Source organism: Uloborus diversus, chromosome 3 (assembly GCF_026930045.1).
Source record: "Uloborus diversus isolate 005 chromosome 3, Udiv.v.3.1, whole genome shotgun sequence".
Taxonomy (NCBI): Eukaryota; Metazoa; Arthropoda; class Arachnida; order Araneae; family Uloboridae; genus Uloborus; species Uloborus diversus.
Genome location: NC_072733.1, coordinates 189,700,412 through 189,722,566, shown reverse-complemented (window position 1 = coordinate 189,722,566; position 22,155 = coordinate 189,700,412). Strand labels below are relative to the sequence as shown.

At 33.0% G+C, this 22,155-nt stretch overlaps 1 protein-coding gene across 1 annotated transcript in view; it reads right to left on the bottom strand.

Annotated features, from left to right (window-relative positions):
• LOC129219096 (ryanodine receptor-like) overlaps nt 1–22,155 on the bottom strand; it is a 295,024-nt gene that overhangs the window by 196,444 nt on the left and 76,425 nt on the right. The window contains 17 exon segments of the mRNA XM_054853416.1: nt 631–869; nt 1,709–1,842; nt 2,645–2,763; nt 3,261–3,368; nt 5,296–5,431; nt 5,513–5,702; nt 6,921–7,042; nt 8,604–8,651; nt 8,744–8,866; nt 9,972–10,128; nt 10,254–10,328; nt 13,745–13,838; nt 15,576–15,681; nt 16,798–16,910; nt 18,261–18,336; nt 19,095–19,172; nt 19,408–19,506. Of these exon segments, the coding sequence (XP_054709391.1) occupies nt 631–869; nt 1,709–1,842; nt 2,645–2,763; nt 3,261–3,368; nt 5,296–5,431; nt 5,513–5,702; nt 6,921–7,042; nt 8,604–8,651; nt 8,744–8,866; nt 9,972–10,128; nt 10,254–10,328; nt 13,745–13,838; nt 15,576–15,681; nt 16,798–16,910; nt 18,261–18,336; nt 19,095–19,172; nt 19,408–19,506 (2,017 nt within the window).

Genomic DNA, 22,155 nt, shown 5'->3' with positions numbered 1-22,155 from the left:
TATAAGAAAACCTAACTGATGATAAAGCATCATCAACAAGCACTTTGGTATTATCAGGCCACAGTTCACGTGCCAAAGTACATGTACAGCACATCAAGGCTATCTGATACTTACTTTACAGTAAGTTTTGTTTCTTTATGGTTTACTGTTCATTTTTCTTGAAGCCAAAAATATGATCCTGTGCATTAGTTGACTTTACTGAGGACACCATGTTCCTAATAAGGCCAAATCACCTTTCTGTGTTAAAACAGCTAAAAAACCTAACTGAAACTTAAATTTTTAATGAAATTGTTTTTCTTATTTTTCATGAATCAATTGATAAATGTGCAAACTTCGGAGTCAATTGAATCATAAATGAGCGAGATCTTAGCCTACGAACCTTAGGGTGGCCTTATTTGGCGCACTTACCTTATAGTTTTCCGTTAAACATTTATTGAGAAATATTGTAACTAAGCTGTATGATATATTATTTTACGGAATTAAGTCTTTTATGGAATTCAGAAAGTTATTTCAGTAAAGGAAATGCAAAAGATTTAAATGTAATATTTTCATGGAAAATACGATATCAGTTTGAAAAAAATATCCTTACAGGAGGCTTTCCAAAAATTGTAATAAAAATCAATTAACTACCTGCCCACATAAAAGCACCATCAAATCCATAGGAGTAGATATCATCACCGACACCATTTCCACCCCATTTTAAACCTCCTCCAGGGTACGGAACGTAGCCTTTCGTATTTGCCCAACCAACTCGAAAATGTGGCTCTAAATGTGAAACGGTCTCGCAGTGATCCACCATAGCTTCAAAGTACCATCTTCGGAACATGGCGGAACCATCTACTTTTCCAACAAAAATGTTAGGATGCATGCTGAAATGAAAGAAAGAAAACCAATCACATCTTTAGCATCAACCACTAGTACAATCATAAAGGAGTCAAAAACCGATCAACACGTTTCAGAAGACTTCATAACTCGTAGAGAGATATTTTAAATAGCTACGGTGTTCTTTGCTGGATTGTTGCCACCTGATAGCGTAACAGGTCACGGAAAGGTTAGTGACATCACAGTGAGTCACAATGTTCACAAAACACAAAGTGGCAGAATTGCAGCGTCTCACATGAGTCAGGCTGTAACGTATTTGTGACATGTTCCCGTGACTTCCCTGAAACGGAGCTATATCAATTAATTTGTGACTAGTCACATTTTGACATTATGAAGACGTCACTGCAAAGCCACCGAGAACTGACATTCTTAAGTAACTGCAACCAGTTGATGACTTTATGGCGACGATTTGCCAACATTATGAGACGGAGATATTCTTAAGACCACAAAGCAACATTTACATAAGCATTTACTTTTTAATTACTGTGATATTAGATAGCACTTCTAGTGCAATTAACCAAACCGGTCACTGGGATAGTACGGCAATTCGTGCCAAGAAATAGGAAATTATGAAAAAAATGTACAACTATACCAATGGCACAGAGTTATCAGTTAGTACATTATACATAACAATATGAAGTAATCTTTTTGTGCTAATAAGACGCGGAAAGGAAGCCTTTAATGTACATATTTAATTACAAAAAAAGTACATATTTGAGTTTGCCAAGTCACCACTTGATAACCAGAAACAATACAACATGGGTTAAGCAAAAACGTTATCCAATCTTGCACAACATTAACAGTAAAAATAAAAACCTGCTCTCACCTGGCAACATGGTCCACAAGACGAGTTTGAAGAAGTAAACTTCTTCCAGGCAATAAATTATCACAGATATTGTTTTGACTGCTTCTTACAGCTACTCCGTTACCTACGCAGAGAGAACAGAGGACGTCTAATACCTAAAAAATGAGACACATTTAATAACCAATTAATGTTTTGTTAAAAGAAATTAAATACATGTGTTGCGTGATTTATTCAAAAACCTAAAGATCTGAAACTCAAGCTAAGCGGACTCACGAAAAGGAAAAGATCAATTCAAAACAGTTTTACTTGTTACGTTTCCCTAACATTTAATACACAAACAATTTAAAAGCTCATATGTTTCTCTAAAAAGTTAGATAACTTGTCGATAAATATGGAAGTCAACTTCAACACAGATACAAATTACGAAAATAATGACCAGCATCAAGCTCTGAGCCGACACAGGCTGGTCCTTGTCAATTTATCAATCCCATTGAAGATTGAAACCCCTCTTAAAAGTATTAATAGTATTACAAGTAACAGCTGCTTCCGGTAAACTATTTTGAATGCCGACAGCTGTATTGAAAAGGTTTTTTTTTTTTTTTTTTTTTTTTTTTTAATTATAGTTTCAGGATTAGTTTGGGGTTTAAAAAGCTTGAAACTAACCACTGACTTGGCATCTGTGCTGAATTTAATCCATAAACATCTTCTTGCAATCGATCATTTTCCAATTATAATAAAAACAATGATCTTCCCCAAACTGTGATAGTGTGACTTTGAATATCTCTGGGCATAAAACGAGGTGAGCTAAAATATTCTATCACGTGCAGACTGAAAATGACGACAGTTATAACAAATTTCATTAAACGGAATGAATCATTCATTGAACATGTGTAGCCACGGTCTGAACTATTGTATCACTTTCAGAACATAAATATTTGAGCTAAAATTTGCACTTACTTTCGGGTCTCGACCATGTTTCTCAAGCAAAGATATAATGACTTTTATATGGTCTTCTTTCATCATATTCAGAGCTTCAGGACTGTCAATCAAGACACAATGAAGTACATCTAACATACCTGCAATGAAAAAATTGACTTTAATACTTTTAAACATGACTATTATCGTTTGTTTGTCTATCGATTATCGTTATTTGTAAGTATGAGTCAAATATGACAGATTCTTCAAAACTCTTATTATGCTTTTTTTCTTTTTTTGTGTGTGTGTTCAAAGGTTGACCTGATGGCCAATGTTAATAGCACTTTATGACAAGCAAAGTTTTAAAAGAAGCAATGAGCTTTAGAAAGGTTTTTCAATTCAGTTATTTTGATTTCATTAATTCTTGATAAACAAAATATTTGAAATAAACCACATGTTCTCAAAAACTCACATATGTGATCTCCAAAACCTTTGTTTCTTATTTTTATTTATTGTAATATCAGATTTTTGTGAATAATCTAAAATTAATATCTGTATGCTTAAATGTACACAGTTAAATTTTATGCATTACACAACAAAATAATAATGACGCTCACACGCACAAACACACATCATACACACGCAATATATAACTTACCAGTTCCTTCTGCAGCTTGTTGGCTACCCAATCTACTAAAAAGCCAATCCAGCCTGTTCGACTGAGCAAATTGTGCGCAATTAGTATGATTTCCTTTAATTACAGCAGCTGCAAAGAAGAAGTTATAGTGTTATTATAAAATGAGTAAAAAAATTAATATGTATTGTCAAAAATGCAGTGTATAACATTAACCCGAATTCACAATGGCGTAAAGAATTTCTTTGCTTATGATTTAATTATTCTATTACCTAATGATGTATTTACATTTTTGTTTTGTTATTTGAAGCATCAAATAAAATCTATGGATATTATATATCATTAATTGCATTATCATGCGCTCTAAGCAAATTCCGAAACATTACTAATTATTTCCAGGATGCCGCGGGTTTCCATCAGTTTCCTGTGGAAAACAAGTATTTTTGTGAAACATGTTTCCTGAAAAGTAAAGCGTTACTTTAACGTAAGCCTCTCACAATCGTGAAAAACATTTCTAGCTACCAGTGTGAAGATTTATTCTGCTTCTTTATTTAGTGTGTTTCGCTTTCAACTCATTTAAGGCCCTTCTAGATAGACCGCGAAACCAAACGAGAGTTAAATGTAATCCCTAGACATTGGAACTTGGCAAGAATTGCAGGTAAATAAGCTGTTCGGTATTTGCTTGCAATTCTGTCTTAGTATTATTTGATTTAAGATACTTCCTGAAAAGTTAGAAAGATGCTAAGCTGTTAATACATAAACATATTTAAATGTTTCTCAGAAGTTGATTCACTCCAAAAATCTTACTGGCTTTTGTTGGCAAGATTTCTGCATTCTTCGGAAGGATTGCAGGCTAATTTTAGGAAGGCTACTGACTTTTCGTGGGGGAATCTTTTTTTTTTTTGCCAGGTATGTTTCTGCAAGAAATTATACGCACTAGCTGCTTCTTTCTACCTCATTTCTTACAGTGTATATTTAACACTTAAATTACAACTTATTCATTATAATACTGGTTACTCATAAAGCTATTTTTGGAGATACGTATCAATTTTCATTTTGTTCGGCTTATCAATACTACTCAATCACAGTCATTCTTGGCTTCTAAATCGTGGAGCAAAAATATACAGAAATCTGTAAAAATTTCCAAGTTAATATCTCTCATACATAATATTTTCTAGTTTTAAGCGAATAAAAATTATACTAAAGATGTGTTTAAAATACGCAGCTCTATCATAGCTTTTGCAGCTAAAATACATTCAGTTATGTATGTGTTTGTTTCCTCCACTTATTGGATTGCTGTACGAATCGTTCCATTTGGAAACAGATTTTTTTTTTATATACAGGGTGTCTTAGAAGGTTGTTGGGAAACTTAACATGCTGGTGTGTCATATCATGATGAACAAGATTTACATTGCAACTATTGTTCGCAATTCTGGCGCGACATGCAGACTAAGCCAGACACTGACGGATGCACAACATGTCGCACATTTATTGCACAAAGTCGATTTTACACAACACTTTAGTTTTCAAGGAAGACTTATTGCCGTTGTTGAAATTTGCTGCCTTCAGCTGTCATACACGCGTCGCAACGATAATGTACCGTTCGTCTATTACTACAATCGGTCCATTCTGACAAAGTTTCACCGATCGCTACGTTGTCGTTACGACGCGATTATGAAAGCTGGCGGAACCCAAGTTTTAGCAATAGCTTTAGCTTTCCTTAAAAGCTAAAATGTCGTGTAAAACCGACTTCGTGTAATAAATATGTGACACGTTGTGCATCCGTCAGTGTCTGTCTTTGTGTGCTTGTAGCGCGCCCGCATTGCGTTTGCGAACACATGATCCTATGTAAATCTTGTTCAAAATGATGTGACACACCAGCATGTTAAGTTTGTCAACAACCCCTGTATAGCTAACTGATATCGATATCATGTATTGTAAAGGAAAATGCTTTAAAGCTTATGCATCGGCGAAGACATATTTCACTTAGGAAATCCATACACTTCAGATCTCAATTGCTTCTTACTTTTATTATTTTTTAATATAAATGATAACTCACCTAATAATTGGTACAAATACCCTGAAATAGCATCCCATAATCCTGCAGCTTCCTCTCCAGTAAAAGCTGCTAAATATCCAGCACTAGATATCATGTTTATTTTATCTATGGTTTCCAAAATTAAATTCAAGATTCCCTGAAAAAAATTACGGAAATTAAAATTGTTCCCATACTTTTCTGAAAACATAAGAAATGTTTTTAAATCATATCAATTTACCTCCTCTTGAAATAAATCTTGACGGTTTCGCAGAGCCTTCAATTTGTTTTGCTTTTCTTCATGCTCAATGTCCTCTTCAGGTTGAGCAAAGTACGCAATAAGATCCTCTAAGCAAAATATGATTTCTTCCAAGTCTGCTGAAGTGAATCGAACTGCTTCACTTTGCTCTTTTTGAAGAGAATCTAAGCCACTAAGGAGCAAATAATTATTTTAATTGTTTCGTTTCCGTATCTTGTAGCTGATATTAAGTTTATTATTTTAGTTACAACTTTTTTAACTTCTACATGAATTACTTAGCAAATTAATAGCCTGTGTACAGCAGTCGTCATAGAAACACAACTCTCTAATTACCAACAGAAATGAATTCATTATGTGGCTGATTCCGGCGTAGCTAATTATTTTATTTCTCATTTGTCGAAATGATACAGTTGTTTTTACATGTCGACTACCACCCACAAGGTAGAGCAGCGAAGGCTAGCCGTCATTAGAGAGGCAATCAATTCAAATATCATTTAAAACATAATCATTAAACAACGTCAAAGCTCAAATGCATTTTTCATCCCTTAAAAGGATCCATAATTATGTGTAACATACCATTAGAATGGAATAAAAAACTTATTTAAAGTTAAAATGAATGATAATTGAAATAAATAAACAGAAGGGTAAAAAAATATTGCAATTTCATTTCTAAGAAATAAATGATTTAATAATAATTAACAGATAAATGTTTTATTGTTATTTTTTTAAGTCCTTCGGCTTCCTATCTTTATTTACATACTAGCTATACCTACATTGCGATGACCGAGCTAAGAATTCAAAGGAAGTCCCAAGAATAAATAAAAATCACCTCCCCTCCCTCTCTGAAATTTCATTTTTTTTTATCTAAAATGCATACATAACTTTTAGTCCTATAAAAGTTCAAAAAATCGCCAAAACATTAAATTTCCTTAGCAATTGCTTTAAAACGTAAAATAACCCACCTACTCAATTGTTTATCACCTAACTCGCCAAGTGACCATGTTAACGTAACCCAACCGATTAGAGATCCGATCTTTAATAAAATATGCTTAAACTAAAATCCCGCTCTCTTCCCTCCCCCAACAGAAAAACAACGTAATTAAAAAACAGAGTACATCTAGATGTTGATGTTAAGTGAAATTCCTCTCCCCCGTCCTACGTATGAAAAATAATTTAACAATAGAAAAGCTGTCGTTTGAGAAAAATAAAGTCACTTGAATAAATGCCCCCCCCCCCCAACCCATCTGATGTAAAGTAATAATTTTATTTAACAAAATGAGTCAACACCCTTTAAACACCGAAAAACCTTTTTTTGCCATGTATTTTTCATGCATATATTTGTATGATAAATGCGTGCAATTTTAGTTTCCTCAACTTTAATATTGCTTACGTTATGAATCTGTTGAACAGGAAACTGCATTTTCTAATGACTCTTGCCGTCCGAGATTCCTCTTCCTGAGATCGACTGAATTCCAAACCGTCATCCATCTTACCTTCTTCGGACATAATGGCCTAAAAAAATTTAAGAAGCGTAAAAATAAAGGATAAAATAACTAGGGATATTCTTCAAGTTAACGTGTGTTTAAGATTGATATACCTTAAGAATGCTGTGTCTGTTTGAGTATTTTAAAAATGCCGTGCCGGTTCTAGAGTTTTAAAAATACTGTGTTTCGTCGTTTCGAGCGTTTTAAAAATGCTGTGTTTGTCCGGGCGTTTAAAAAATTTCTCGTCAGTTCCAGCGTTGTATAATTCAACGTTTAACTCAAATATAATAAGCTGCGGTAGTAAAAAAAAAATTCTGGGAACAATTTTAGTTCACTCATTTTTTCCCATTTTGCTTTGCGTTGCAAATGTGTAACACGAAAAATCAGTTTTTAAACCTTCGCTCGAATAATCATTCACACCACTTTTACTTGAAAATTAAGTACGGATTAAGTCATTGAACTAATTGAAGTGGCTACGGTCGCGCCATTACCCTAAATACCTTTCGCAATTTCCAAAAGATTGTGGCTTTAAAAGGCACCAAAATAATTGTCAGAAAACAGCCAAAGTTTGGTTATAGTAATTTAAGTTTAAACCAAATAACCGCTAAAAGTACTAGACTTGAAAACGCGTGTTCCTGTCTTACTAATGTGATAACCCTCACAAGTAGTAAAAGCAAAAAGTCATTTGAGTGACAAGTTGACCGAAAACTTCTTTTATTGAAGGCCTTGATATCTTATAATTTAATCCATTGTAAGCATAAACAAGAAAAAGCATTTAGAATATACTACAAATGGCCGAGCAGTGGAATCATCATACATGTAACGTCAGTTCTTTAGGAGGCTAATTTATTTAGTCGTGAATATGATTCAAGTCGAACATTAGTCAATCCCGTTCACTGCCATCTTCGAAAACAAATCTTTCAGAAGAGTGGACCTAAATTGACTTAAATAGGTAAGGAATAGTTCTCCACAAAAGTTCAATTATCATTTTTATTCATTTATTTATTTGTTGTGCATTTTATGTTATATTATTTTACTTTTTATGAAACTCTAAGCCTGCAATAGATCAATTCTGAATTCAATGATCATATTGATTCCATGAATAAATAAATTATCTCTCAGATCATTGTTTCATATGGATACTATGATTTAGATAAATAAATCAGTCCATACGTTTACTTCAGACTTAGTGTTCAAAGTAACCCAGAAATATCTTTATATAAGAGATGAGTATGAATTTTAAGTTAAATCTTTTATCTCAGATGCATACTTATTTGTGAAATAACAGAATTTTCAAGCGCAGAACGTGCAAAAAACAAAACATAGTAGAAACCAAAAAGTTTCAGTTAACAATAAAAATCTCAAAAAAATTACCTTTACTAACGGGTCCGAACAAATTTTTTGATGATAATTTTGTAAATGTAACAATCATTCATTTATTGGTAAAATTGAAAAAAAAATTATCATTTTTTCATTCACTTTATTATATTACTCTTATTTCATTCAGTCAGACAGTAGGATACTCTGTATATACATAGCACAGTAGTATGCTGTACTTCTGAATTTTATACAAAATTCAAGTTGCTTACCTGTTTCTCTTCAACTTTTCCAACACCTCTTTTCTTCGTTTCGTATGTCTGGAAAAACAGATACATTAATGTTTAAGTAACTACCTATTATTCGATATCAGATTTCAAAACGTACTTCAAAATGCATAATGTCTGCTTACTCTATATGAAAGCCACAAGCCTGTTTCTTGATGTTGTAAAAAGACGGTGGTGTCACCATATTTAACAAGTGGCGATCCAAGAACTTCTTCTTCTTTTTCATCGAGTACAATTTTTTTGTCGTCCTGAAAATAGTTTCAAAGTCTTTTAGCAATAAAACTCATACTTGGAATTATGAAATACACTGAATATTTGGTTCTCATGACATATTAATAGAAAAGATCAAAACCTATTGCAACTTGCAGAAGCATCGTACTACATGTGAATTTATGCGATTGCCTTTGCGCGATGATTCTGACAAAAAATTGAGTGACGCTTAACGCTAATCAGCAATGAAACTTGCTAACACTTATTTCACTTATTTCACACTTAAAAAATATTTTCTTTGTGCAGTACAATAGCGCTTAATATAAATCTTTACACTATTATATGCCACTAAAATAACTGAACTATAAACAGAACAATAAAGAAAACAAAGAGTGACATTTAACAACTCTGGAGGAGATAAAAAGTCAACTGTAAACGGGAACTACATCAATAAGTCTGATTCTCTGCAATCCTCAATAGCTCCCTGGCCTCCCAATACTTGTCAGCTAAAAAAATACTTAATAGTGCGGGGCACAGTAGTAAGTTAAAAGAAACTATTCATTCAGTAGAAAGTTAATGGAACCATTAGGGAAAAGCAGCCAAAAATTTTTCTCGCGTAGCTCTGTTTCTTGAGCTGAAGAACAGGTGGGCTCCTTGCAACCCCAGAACAAATGTATGGGATTTTCATTGAAACTCGACTTTTAAGAAAGTCAAAGTGGTTCATTTTATTGTACCAGTACTAGTTTTAAATACTTGTTTTGTACCCTAGAGTGCTGGCAGAAAGTAGATTGTTGGAGACTGATCAAAAAAAGTATAGTGTATTTATGTATACAACTAACTATACATTTAGTGTATATATTACTTATAGTGTATATATAACATTCAGTGTAAATAATACTTTCATAAAATGAATGGAATTTCCTTTTATAAGTGTGTAGTGTACCAGGTAATATGTATCATCATGACTTAATGAGAAGGATTTACATATCTTATAACAATCCCAAAATTAATGATTAAATTAATTCTGTGTGTATGTGGAAGAGGAAAGTTCTGCGAAAGTCCAAATATCATTTCATGAGAAACTAAACAAAAGATATGGTGCGCTTTAATACGCTTAAAGTTGTTGTTTCATCTTTATCTTACTTTGTTTTGTCGCAAGCCAAAAGCAGATGCCGCTACTGATGCTTCATCTTTATTAACCAGACAAACTTCACGGTTTTCATTATAAGCTAAATATCTTCCAGTAGTAATGTGACGAACTCGCAGCGGATAACCCCAGTTTACAAATCCTCCAGCCCATCTGTAATGAAGGTAAAGATGTTAAATATATAATCTAATTATAACTACAAATATTATGACTAAATATAATTATGACTACAAATGAATATTGGTTACGAAATGAAAGTGTCTCATTAAGATACATACTTAGTTCTTATCAACTCCAACCTCCACAGAGATCTTGCTTGATTAAGTACAGCTCCTCCTTCGTAAACCACAATGCTGAAAATTGATTCATATTAGAAACGTAAGTGTTTGAAAGAGCATTTTCGTAAAAAAATATCACAAAAAGAGAACCATATCTAATTTCTTAAACAATTGAATCACAGGGTAGGATTCAAAAGTAATGAACCTTTGTTTAAAAAGACAAATTTATTGAGCTGATCGGGATAACAGACTAATAGTTTTCAAAATAGGCACCCCCTGCATCAATGCACTTCCGTAGGAGACATTTCCAAGACTCAAAGGCATCCCTAAAGTCCTGTTCCGGAATTTCTGCAAGGACTGCCTTGACATGTGCTTGATTGTCCTCGATGGAGTCGAAACGTTATCTTTGCAGCACTGATTTTAATCGTGGAAACAAGGAGAAGTCAGCAGGCAACAAGTTCGGACTGTAGGATTTCTTGGGAACTACAGAAACATAGACTCGGACCTTCTTCATTCAGAACTCTCGGAACAAGTTTCGCTCAGACTTTCCGCATGTGCAACTCCTCGGTAACAATGCGTTGCACTGTTGTCTCCGATAAGTCCAGTGCTTCTGCTACTTGGTAGAGACTCAAACGTCGATCCGTGCTCAAAAATTCATGCATTCGTTGCACAATCATGTCAATACGGGCCGACGACAAACGTCTAGACTGGGGTTCGTCAGTCGCCTCTTCCTGGCCCTAACGAAAGGCCATGTGCCACTTTTTGACTTGCGACTAGGACAGACACTCAGTCCCAAACGCCTGTTGAAGCATTGCGAACGTTTCGGAAGGAGACCGGAAGCAAAATTTGATCGCTTTGCGCTGCTCTAACGAACCTTTCCATATCGTCGTGACACGCAAGACATATACCGCTCCGAAAGCTGGGAAGCAACTGACCTGCGTTGTGCTGTAAAGCCAACCCTCCCCCCCCCTCCACCGTCGTCACTGTCAAGCAGAGCACTCTGCAGGGTGCTTACGTGCCAGTATAACATGGGGTTCATTACTTTTGAATCCTACCTCGTATACTCTGAACTAGGGATGATGTAAGATCGACCTCCTCGTAGTGCGCACTGGTAACGTAACGTCTTTGACGGATGAAAGATGTAATGCTTTTGCCATGCACAAATTGGTATTTTAGTGAGTCCAAACTGCCCACTGAGAGAGCAAGACGAAGTCGTGGAGAAGAAACATTTAGTAGGATGCTCGGCTCTGCGCGGAAATACTGAAGTGAAAAGATACTCGAGTTTGAGGCACCAGCTGATGAGATATGGACTTTGTCTTGCTGTGTATGTTCCATTGCTATTCATGTTTCTTTTTTGTAATACCAGTTTTGTCCTTTTCCTATTTCATATGAAATAAAAAAAAACTATACTGAACTAATTAAATTAACGTACACGTACTGAAAAAAAACACGAAATATTTATACTTCAAAATTTTAAAAAATTTTCAAAGTTCAAAAAAAAAAAAAAAACTTCCAAGTCATATATTACACAAACTGGCAGACAAGTCTTTTCAAAAGCCTTCAAGTAATCATTGATACAAAAAATTGATATAAGTGATATAAGTAACAGCATATGAAGATATACCTCAGGATTCTCCATCACTAAACTTTTGGCCACACAGTGTAATAATATGAAAGTTTTCCTTATTAAATTCGGGACTTTTTTTTTTAAATATGAAATTGTTTCTACCTTTTTGGTGTATCAAATAGACAATTACTTAACAAAAGAACGCTACGTTTTTCCACTCATTCGAATATACAGTAGTTAGAAAATCATTCAGAGTGGTCATATGCGTAAAAGAGGTACAGCTAATTGTGGTAAAAGACAATATTTCAATTTTTTAACATTAGATAGATTCCTTGAGGAAAAAAGACTGTTGATTGAGTTCAAAACAAGACTCGCTGACGGCAACTGGGTAGTAAAAATTTGACATTTGAGTGTTTGTTTATCGAATGAGAACCTGTTTCCATTAATCCCAACGTGTTTCCGTTTATCGCAGAGACTAGGGGATAAATCAAAACAGGGATGCCCTTTCTCATGTGCTTGATGTCGTAGGTAGATATCCACCACATACACAATCAGTTTAGATGGTCCATTGCATGAAACCGCCGTACACCAAATGTAATCAAAACTCATTAAAAAAGAAAAACCATACAAAAAATTAAATTTTACTCTAAATTTATGTAAAACACACACGAAAATATAATTCACACCAAAATCTAATCTTCCAAAAAGATAAGAAGAATGACAAGCTTAGTTGTTTCCAGAGTGCAATAGGTATGAGGTAGATGAAAACAATGAACACATGAAAACCAGCAAAGAGGGTGAAATTCTAGCTATACAAGTGTGGATCCAGGAAATGGATCATGGGGGACATGGCCACTTCCCTTTATGCAAATAAGTTCACCTAACACTTTTTAGCACTTATTTTCGTTACGAGAAATTACCAGGTAATAACCCTAGACCACTAATTTATACCCGAATGTTACTTATTACCCCACTCCCCCTCCCCCTTGATTTGTGCGCGCCTTTGTTCTTTTTTTTTTCTTTTAAGAAAGACAGTCTCCAAAACTAAAAGCAGGTTCCGCTCACAGTTGAGCAAATTTCCACGTCACAAATAAAACTAAATGAAACCGGTTACTTCGCATTTGTAGATTTCTGGAGATGAAGATGTAGGATAGCCAAAATTTGATACATAGCATTTTTCAGTGTTAGCTTCAAACAGTGAAGACACCTACGCTACACAGTTTTGTGGAAACAGGAGAAACTTCCGTATGTTGCCATATCTTCACTCACCAAGAGGTTGTGCTCAGAAATCACCGCAAGTGTGGAAATGGTTTATTTCTATTTCCCCATGTTCCATTTTACCACAACGGATTATATTTTAATTTACTACGAAGTATATATCTCTTTGATCTAATAAAAAGCGATGTTTTAGAATAGTTTTAAAGACATATTACCTAATTATGCACAAAATAATGCCTATAAAACTAATTGTTTTACGAGGAACGTTCCTCGTAAAATTAGTTTCGTCGTGTTTTCTTCGAAAGAAAGTTTTAGTACAGCAAAACACACAATTCCAAAAACAATAATAATGATAGTGGTAAACATTTTTGGCTTAACTCCACGTAGTCATGATCCAAACTTCAATTAGCATTTCAAGAAACCATTCTGGGAAAGATTGGTATTTGTTAGTTTTAGGAAGCATTCAACAGACTGAAGAGCTATCTGAAGTCGCTGAACCCCGACTTCAACAGGAATGATTTCTTCAAATCGATTTCACGGGGTACCAATGTTCTATATTTCAATTTCGGTGGTGACTAGATGGAAATACAACCCAAATAGTTGCATTTCATTTTGAAATTATGTATTTATGTTTGTAGTAAAACTCTACGAAAGCGCATTGCGTAACCTGCTTCTGGGACGTTTTTATAATAAAAAAGTAGCTTACTTTTGACCGGGTGCATCTGCCCATGTTGGAGGAATCGTTAAGCATTCATCGCCTCCGTGAAAAAACCTCAACACCTCTCCACCAAAGACGTATCCTAATTAGAATGCAACATATTAAATAAAATGAAGTTGAAAAAAATCATACAGTGAGATATATAACAAATGTGGCTTGATATTGATCTGTTTCTAATACAAATTCACCAGAATGCTTGAAAAACACATTCCAAACATTCAAGTAACTCTAAAATGGAAAATTTTGGCCCAGTGAGTGATTTAAATAGCTGATAGCAAAGGATTACATAGAATCATTGAAATGCAGGGTTAGCATAAAAGAATATCCCGGTTATAAAAATTTATATTTCATAAACTATTACACTTAGCACTATAAATGATATATAAAATAAAGATAAATTAAAAGTTTTTTTTCACTCACAAATGTTCGATGTGCGCGCCTTTCGTAACGCGACACACATCTGTAACACAGGTACATTTTGGAGTGTTTCACTGGCAATTTTTCGCAATGTTACACACATGTGATCTTTCACTTCTTGCAATGTTGTAGGCAATGGTGGTGTATAAACAATATCTTTGACGAAGCCTCATAAAAAAAAATCCCATGGGGTTAGGTTTGGTTATCTGGCTAAGCAACGCTTAAAGGGTAAATCATCATCACCTGCACGGCCAATCCAGCGTTGCGGAACGTCAGTGGTGCGGCAAAGTGTGTGGGGAGGGGGGGAGGGAACAACCATAGAGGTCTTGGTTTTAACATTGTTGCCAATCCCAATTACTACCAAAAAGCCCCTTCAATTTCTCGCTGCGCTAGTGCGGAACGTGCACGTTGAAGTAGTTACTTACGTTCAAAAAAACTTAGAAGGTTTATCTTTATTTTTATGTATCATTTATAGTGGCAAGTGCAATAGCTTATGACAAATAACTTTTTAAAACCGGGATATTCTTTTATGCTAACCTTGTATTATGTTTGTTCTTGTAATTAGAAACTTATCAACTTACACTCAAGACGTGCAATATGAACTTGAATATTGTGTTTAAAATATATTTATATTTTTTGTATAAGCGATATGGCTTTTCGATTAATAGCAGTCAGAGATGTTTTTAACTTTTCTACAAGTGCATTAAAAATACCACTCAAAAATGTAACTAAGCGAATTTTCTGGTTTTGAAGAACATTTAGCATCGTTTTAAAAAATAGATTGACGAAATAACATTTTAAATTTTTAAACCCAGAATCTATACTGCTATTGGCTATGTACATGCAACTAGAGTAAAAAATTTTAACAATTTCAAGTAAATTTTCAAGCATAGACAAGACCTGTTTGGTGCAAAGGCTCAGGAAACTTGAGTTTCTCCTCAAAATTTTCCAGGGGGTGTCCAAAAATTGCCAGAAAATTCTGATTTTTTTTTTAATGCTTTTAATTTGCATTTTTAAAGAGAATGCAACCATAAGAGCTAGTTCAATAAAAAACTTTGTTAAAGATTTAACTAATTCAGTGAATAGATATATCTGATTCAACAACTAACCATAGATTTTCAGGGAAACCATATAGAATTAAAAAAATTTCTTTATGTTGGTGGAGGCAGGGGAAGAAAACCTTTAATCTGAATTCTTCTGAGTCACCTTTGAAAGTAATGCTTTTGGCATTAGTAGAATTTAGAAAAAAAAGTACCTAAACAAAAATTAGAGTTCCCCGAAATGAAGCTCTGAGCATAGACATGTTAATCACAAAACAATTTTTAACCACACTAGGAATTTGCTTTGAAAATATTCAGTTAAATTATTAAGCATACATAATACATGGTAACAGAATACTTACCGACAGATTTAACTCGACTTGCTCCAGTTCCAAAAGGTGCTACAGACCAATGGGTCAAGTGAAAACTTGCATTTACTATAGTTTCGGTTCCTTCACGAGCTGTATGCTACAAAAGAGAAAAAAAATTAATCAGTGTTCAGTTTTGAAATGAACGTTTACAAGCTAAGGCATGACATTGAGAGATTTTACATAGCTTTTACTTTTTTTGATGATATATAGTAGTAGTTTTTGAGAGTTTGCGATTTTTTTCGTGATAGTTTCCTTTAAATAATACTTTAACACAAAGAGATATGAACGTTTTTTATAAGACTTTATATGACTGTTTTAATGACACTTTTCTAAAACTAAAATAAATAAAGTGCCTATAAAAACTACCGCACCACCATTATAGAAATGTTTATCATTTATCAGCTTTTTTTTTTCCATTAATTTTAACGTTGCAGAATCTAAATTTCCTTTTATGACATAAAATATAACTTTGCAGTTGGGTATCCAACACATAAATCTTTAATATTTGATATACTGCAATACAGTCACGTTTACGGTACCTATCAAGAAAGCTTTGCAAGAAGAAGTTAGAGTAATTAAAGTCAATCTTTGGAAAATTTTGAGCATTTAATAGTTTATTTCTATTAGTTTAAAAGATGCATAACACAGTTTTTAAACTATTAAAAGCAAAACAACTTTCTGATTTAATTATTCATGGGAAAAAAAATCTTGAAAACCTGTTACAGATTTTTTTTTTCTTCGTTTTTTTTTTTTTTTTTTTTTTTTTTTTTTTTTTTTTTTGCCCTTCTTTAGAATTTTTCACCGTTTTTATCCAATGACTAATTAAACTGTGACAAGCGAAAAAACTTTATTCATTTACAAAAAAAATATATATTTATAGTTTAGAACTAATGAGCTAAAGAGAAGTAGTTATGTAACTTTATTTCTGATGTGCAAACACAACTTACACTTTGAGGAATGCTTTGCTACTTTAAGTTTTCCGTTTTTTCAAATTTTACTGCTCAGACATATTTCAAAAAATCCTATCTGGGCTAATAAAATCCACTAACTACTCCTGAGTTTTAATTGTTGTCTTAAATATTTAATCTTATTTACTAAAAATTTTGCCAGAACATTTAAATGATTCGAATTTTCGACTTTTACATAAAATCATTCAAAGTGTTCTAAATTATGGTGGGAGGGGGAAGGGGGGGGATTTAGGGTTTGAACTTACCAAATATCTTTCTGTGGCAACGCTTACTAAAATGAGATCATCTCCTACTCTCACTTTCTCACCTTCAGATCTCTGTTTTGATGCTGGGTGGATTGTCCACCAACACGCTTCCCCTTCAAATTCAGAAAGACATAAAAATTGTTAAGAGACTTCTCAAAATAAAACAGATTTATTAATCCAAATGTGATAGCTTAGTTAAAGCTTCATCAGTTTGAAAACACAGTAAACACATTCAACATTCTCACAGTAAAGTTATCAGTCCACAATTGAAGTCAGTAAATGCTGAAGAAGGAAGATTAAACTGTCTTATCAAAGTTAACTCGTTTCCTATCAAAAAACCGTGTTAACTCCAGTTTTTTGTAAAATCATTCACGCACCAGTTCATTGTTACAATAAACTGGGGGCAGATTGGACTTTTTTAACACAAAAAAAGGAGCAGTTCGCCTATGTCTTTTTTTCCCCTCGAAAACAATGCTGTTGTTAATTCTGTTCCCACCAGGACGCTCATTCCAAGCTCGTCAGCTTGCGAGATCGAGATTCTCGCTCACGTGATTGCTTGTGACGTAGAAATGTCGCAAAGTAGTATTCTCATCTACTCGAACCTAGCCGCAAACTGAGTTCGAATAGATTAGAATACTACTTTGCGACATTTCTACATCACAACCAATCACGTGAGCGAGAATCTCGATCTCGCAAGCTATCGAGCTTGGAATGATCGCCCTGGTTTATGTCCTGTTTACGCCACAAGAAGAGGAGCGGTACAAATTCGTACACTGCCAGGTTTTCTGAAGGTCTTCTATTACGTGCTTGCTTTTATTTGCGTGTTGGTTAGAAGAAAACTAGTAAAACATTTAACAGTAGTTTCACAGTTTTAGACTCGTGTCACGAAATACCGATTTAACTCCCCGTTTCTATACTGGGCTGTGAGATGCTTGTTTATCATTATTAAAGATAGGGGGAAAAGAAAAACTCCTTTTTAAGTTTATTTTTTCAGTACTAAATGTAACGTCTTATTTTTTTCGTTTCTATTTTTTTTTCCAAAATATGAGTTGCAGAAAAAATGTCTAAAGTATTCTTATTTGTTGTTCAGTCGTTTTCTATAAGAAAGAAAGCTTAATTTTCGTTCAATGCGAAACTTTTTCGTTCTCATTATTTCTTTAAGGGCTGTCAATACCTACCTTATTCTTATTAATTATTTAGCTTCTTATTATTCTGAAAAATAAATATTTTATTGTAGCGCTTCCTCATACTTATTTCAGAAATCTAAATAATAAATCTATTATGTTTCAAACCATTTGTTAAATTAAAGTTGAATTATTTTACAAATTTTGAGACAAAAGCATTGAAGAATAAATATCAACTTAATTTTCAAGCACAACAAAAGTTTTATTCTGGTAGCATATTTTTAGGTAAGGAGCATTAAAATATGAAATAGCGTAAAACGAAATGCTAAACGTTCTTACCTTGACTGTGCTCTTGTAAGCCTACATCAAATGCTAGTTTGTCATTGGACGAGCTGGTTGAAAGGCATGCTAGATACTATGAAAAAAATTGAAAGCTTTAAAAACTGTTACTTTTATATGAACAAACTTTAGAGAAAAAAAAGCAAACGTCAAAGCAATAATACCATACGCTACTTTCTGCTTTTTGAGTGTAAATTGTTTTTTACATTTTCGATAATCAACACGAGTACTAAATATTTTCTTGAAAAGGCCAGTGACTTGAAAACTGTTTTGTACCATCGTTATAATAAACTAATTACACCTTTGAGTTTGGTGACACAACTGCAGTTATTTCATTTTGTCATCTTTTTAATAGAATTTGTTCGGTAAATGATTTTCATGTGTAATAAAAGAATAAAGAGCAAATTAGCTAAGTTAATATTTATAATTATTGCGTTTTGCGCTCTGTTCAGTCTAAAAAATTCTTAGTAATTAAACATCTTAGCAGAGAGAAGACTTTAAGTTCATAAAGCTTAAGAGAGCTATTGATTATTTAGACAATGCTTGAGGAAGCTTGTCGAAAAGTTAGAAAATAAATAAATTATTTTTTTCCATATTTATAAATACTGATATATTGACACACGTGTTGTTGTATTCGAACATGCTCGACCGATTCTAGTGATTGCCAAATAATTTCCAGGAACGAACTCTGGATTTTCGAAATTGCGGAAAGTATGAAAGTTGTTCACATTTCATGTACAAATTTTCCAGCATTAAGAACCTTAAAACCATAGCTGTCCATTACACTTATGACCTTATATTTCGTTTAAGACTAAATCTGTTGCTGAAACTTACCATGTTGCTGTTTTGATGCCTGAGTAACACTGCATGGCCGTAAAGCAACGTTCTGTGTCCAGATTGCGTGCTTTTTCCCTGTAAAAACGAAATTTTTATGCGAACAGTTGCATTAAAATACAATCAAGATCGTAAAATATTGAATTTAGGTAACTAAAGTAAGCAAAACCATGCTATAAGTCATAAAGCATTAATGAGTTTCATTAATAATATTTTTTACAGAATAAAATATTTTCTTATTCATTCAACTCGTTTTTTAGAAATTAGTTTGATTGCTTAAACGAAGAAGAAGGATAGAGTGTTGTAGTTTTACCGATTCTGATGACATTGCTGTAACCATCTCCTGCAATGCACGGACTGATAACGCTTGTTCGATGACAAAGACGCAGGATGACATTTCTGGTGGAGTATTCTAAAATCACAATCAAAAAGATAAATTAGATCAGTCATGTGTAACAAAGCCATCCATCACAATATGTATATTATGCATACTATATATATATATATATATATATATATATATATATATATATATATATATATATATATATATATATATATATATATATATATATATATATATATATATATATATATATATATTCATGATAAACAAATAGTATTTTTCTCTAAATCACAACAAAATCGTAGCTTTAGAGTTATTGTTTTATTTATTTATTTTTTTCCTGACTATTACATTTTGTTAAAATTGGTACGAGTTTTTTTAGAGCTTTAGTTGTCCACTCGGTAATCAATCCACTCCCTTACACTCAACATCTGTGTAACTTCAACTGTTTAGAAAACGTCTTTCTTTCTACCATTACTTATGTTCCTTTTACTTTTAGTTTGTGGAAAAGTACTCTTGCTGAAAACGAAGAGAACGCAATGAGCTCTTTGCTTTTTTTTCTCTCAAATAAATACAACTTCAAATCGCGAGAACTTCAATTTGTTGAGCATTGCGACAGTGTTCAGATGATTAGTGCACTCGGGTGGAATCAGAGTTTGAACTAAGTGGATGTCGATTCCCTAATAATTTACGATATTTCAATCTGAAAGATAAATGAAACGTTTGCATGAAGATATATAGAAATTTTGTCACAAAGACATTTTAATATAGGGTCTGGTGGGGGGAAGTGGTCAACGGGGTATGGTGGTCATAAATCAAATAAAGAGCTATATATTCGAAATAAATGAAAGAAAAAGGGGTAAGTTTTTTACTTTAGATTTTGACAAATACGAACTGTATTTTGAATTAAAAAATTTTGAAACTGGCAGTATTTTATTTCGTGAAAAAATTCGTTTTTCTTTTTCTTTTTTTTTCTTTTTTTTTTTTTTTTTTTGTGCGCATGAAACATTTTAAAATTTGAACACCTCTTTTAACTTCTTTGTAAAATTTTTTAAAAGTTTGGTTGTGCACGCAGCTTCCCGGATGTTTCTAAAACTCGTCTACATAAACAGCTAAGCTGTTATCATTTATATAATATTTTAGAACAACTTAAGTAAGATAGGGTAAAGTGGTCATAGGTTAAGCCTAACATAAATCCTCATCTAAAATGATGTAATCTTCACTTATAAGGCAGATAATCAATTAAATATTAAGAGTGCTAACCATTTACTGTTTTTAAGGTAAACTGGATGCAATACAACTGAGTTTAAATTTTATATAGCATATCGATTGAATTAAAGCAAGATTGTAATCCTATAATATTTGGCGGGGGGGGGGGAATCATGAAAAAATTTATTCAACCACAGCTTTCAGTTTATTCTAGTAGAATAATGTATGCCACTACCCCTTCCCCTCTCTAAAAAAATCTGTTAAGTATCAGTAAAAACTTAGAACTAGAAGTACTTCGCATACATTGAGTAAATAGATTAAACTTGATAATGTTTTCCCTTTTGTTTTTTAATTAAGGAATATTTTTTCGGAGCGCTGTAACACTCAAATATAAAATATTACATCTAATCTTGATCTAATATAAAATATTTCACTCGAGTGTAGTATTTTCTTATTATGTAATTTAGGTAGTTTAGACATTATTCAGACGGTATTTTTAATAGATTCCTAAAGACATAAAACATAGCAAAAATATTACATTGTTCTTGATTTATTAAAATTTATTTAAATAAAGTTAATTTCTTCGAAAGAACTAGGTGTGTTGAGCAATAAAAATATTTAGTGTTACTTATGATGGCTTTAAATCATTTTTTTTAACTATGATCACTTTACCCCACCCAAGATCATTAACACACGTGAAAAGGAAAAAAGCCATTAAGCTATTAAAATAATTTTTTTTCTTCCGAAAATGCAGTACAGCTTGTTCTTTATTAATGTAATGTAAAATAACCACAAAAAAGAAATGAAGTTTTAAATGAAATTCCTGTATTTATTATTTACCTAAGTTGAAAAACCTGTATTTTATGACCACTTTATCCCACCAGACCTTACTTATTTTGCGTATAAAATGAAAAAAAGTCTAAGTTAAAACTTGAAAATACGAAAAGAAAGCTTATATCAATAATAAATAATCACTTATCTTGAATTAAAGTGCTATTCCAGAATGTTTTACTGATTATACTGCATTCTTAAATGCTATAAATCTTCATTTTTGCGTTGAAAAGCCAAAACAAAGGAGAAAAGGAGAAGAAGAAGAGAGAGAGCGAGACATTTTTGCAAACTGTACAATAGAATTCTAAAATGGCTTTTTTTTTATGAAATCCTCAAATTTTATGCCAGTCAAAGAAAATAACTATGGAAAGAAGAAAGTATCTCCATAACCACTGCAAATGCACCGTCAAAGCAAATAAAAAGAATAAGTTTTCTTTCGCTAAATTGCATCTTCGTAATGACCAAAAAGAAACAAAAACTTCCTGGGGAAAAAAACCCTCCTGTGACAGTAAATGCCACACACGTATGCTTCGAAGGTTTGCAGTGAACATTTTTTTGATTGCTACTAGGAAAACAATTTTTTTCTCCCGCATTTTTCAGAATAAAGTGCAGTAGGGTTACAATGTATGTATATCCAAGGACATAAAATGCATAGAGTTTTTTTTTTCTTTGTAA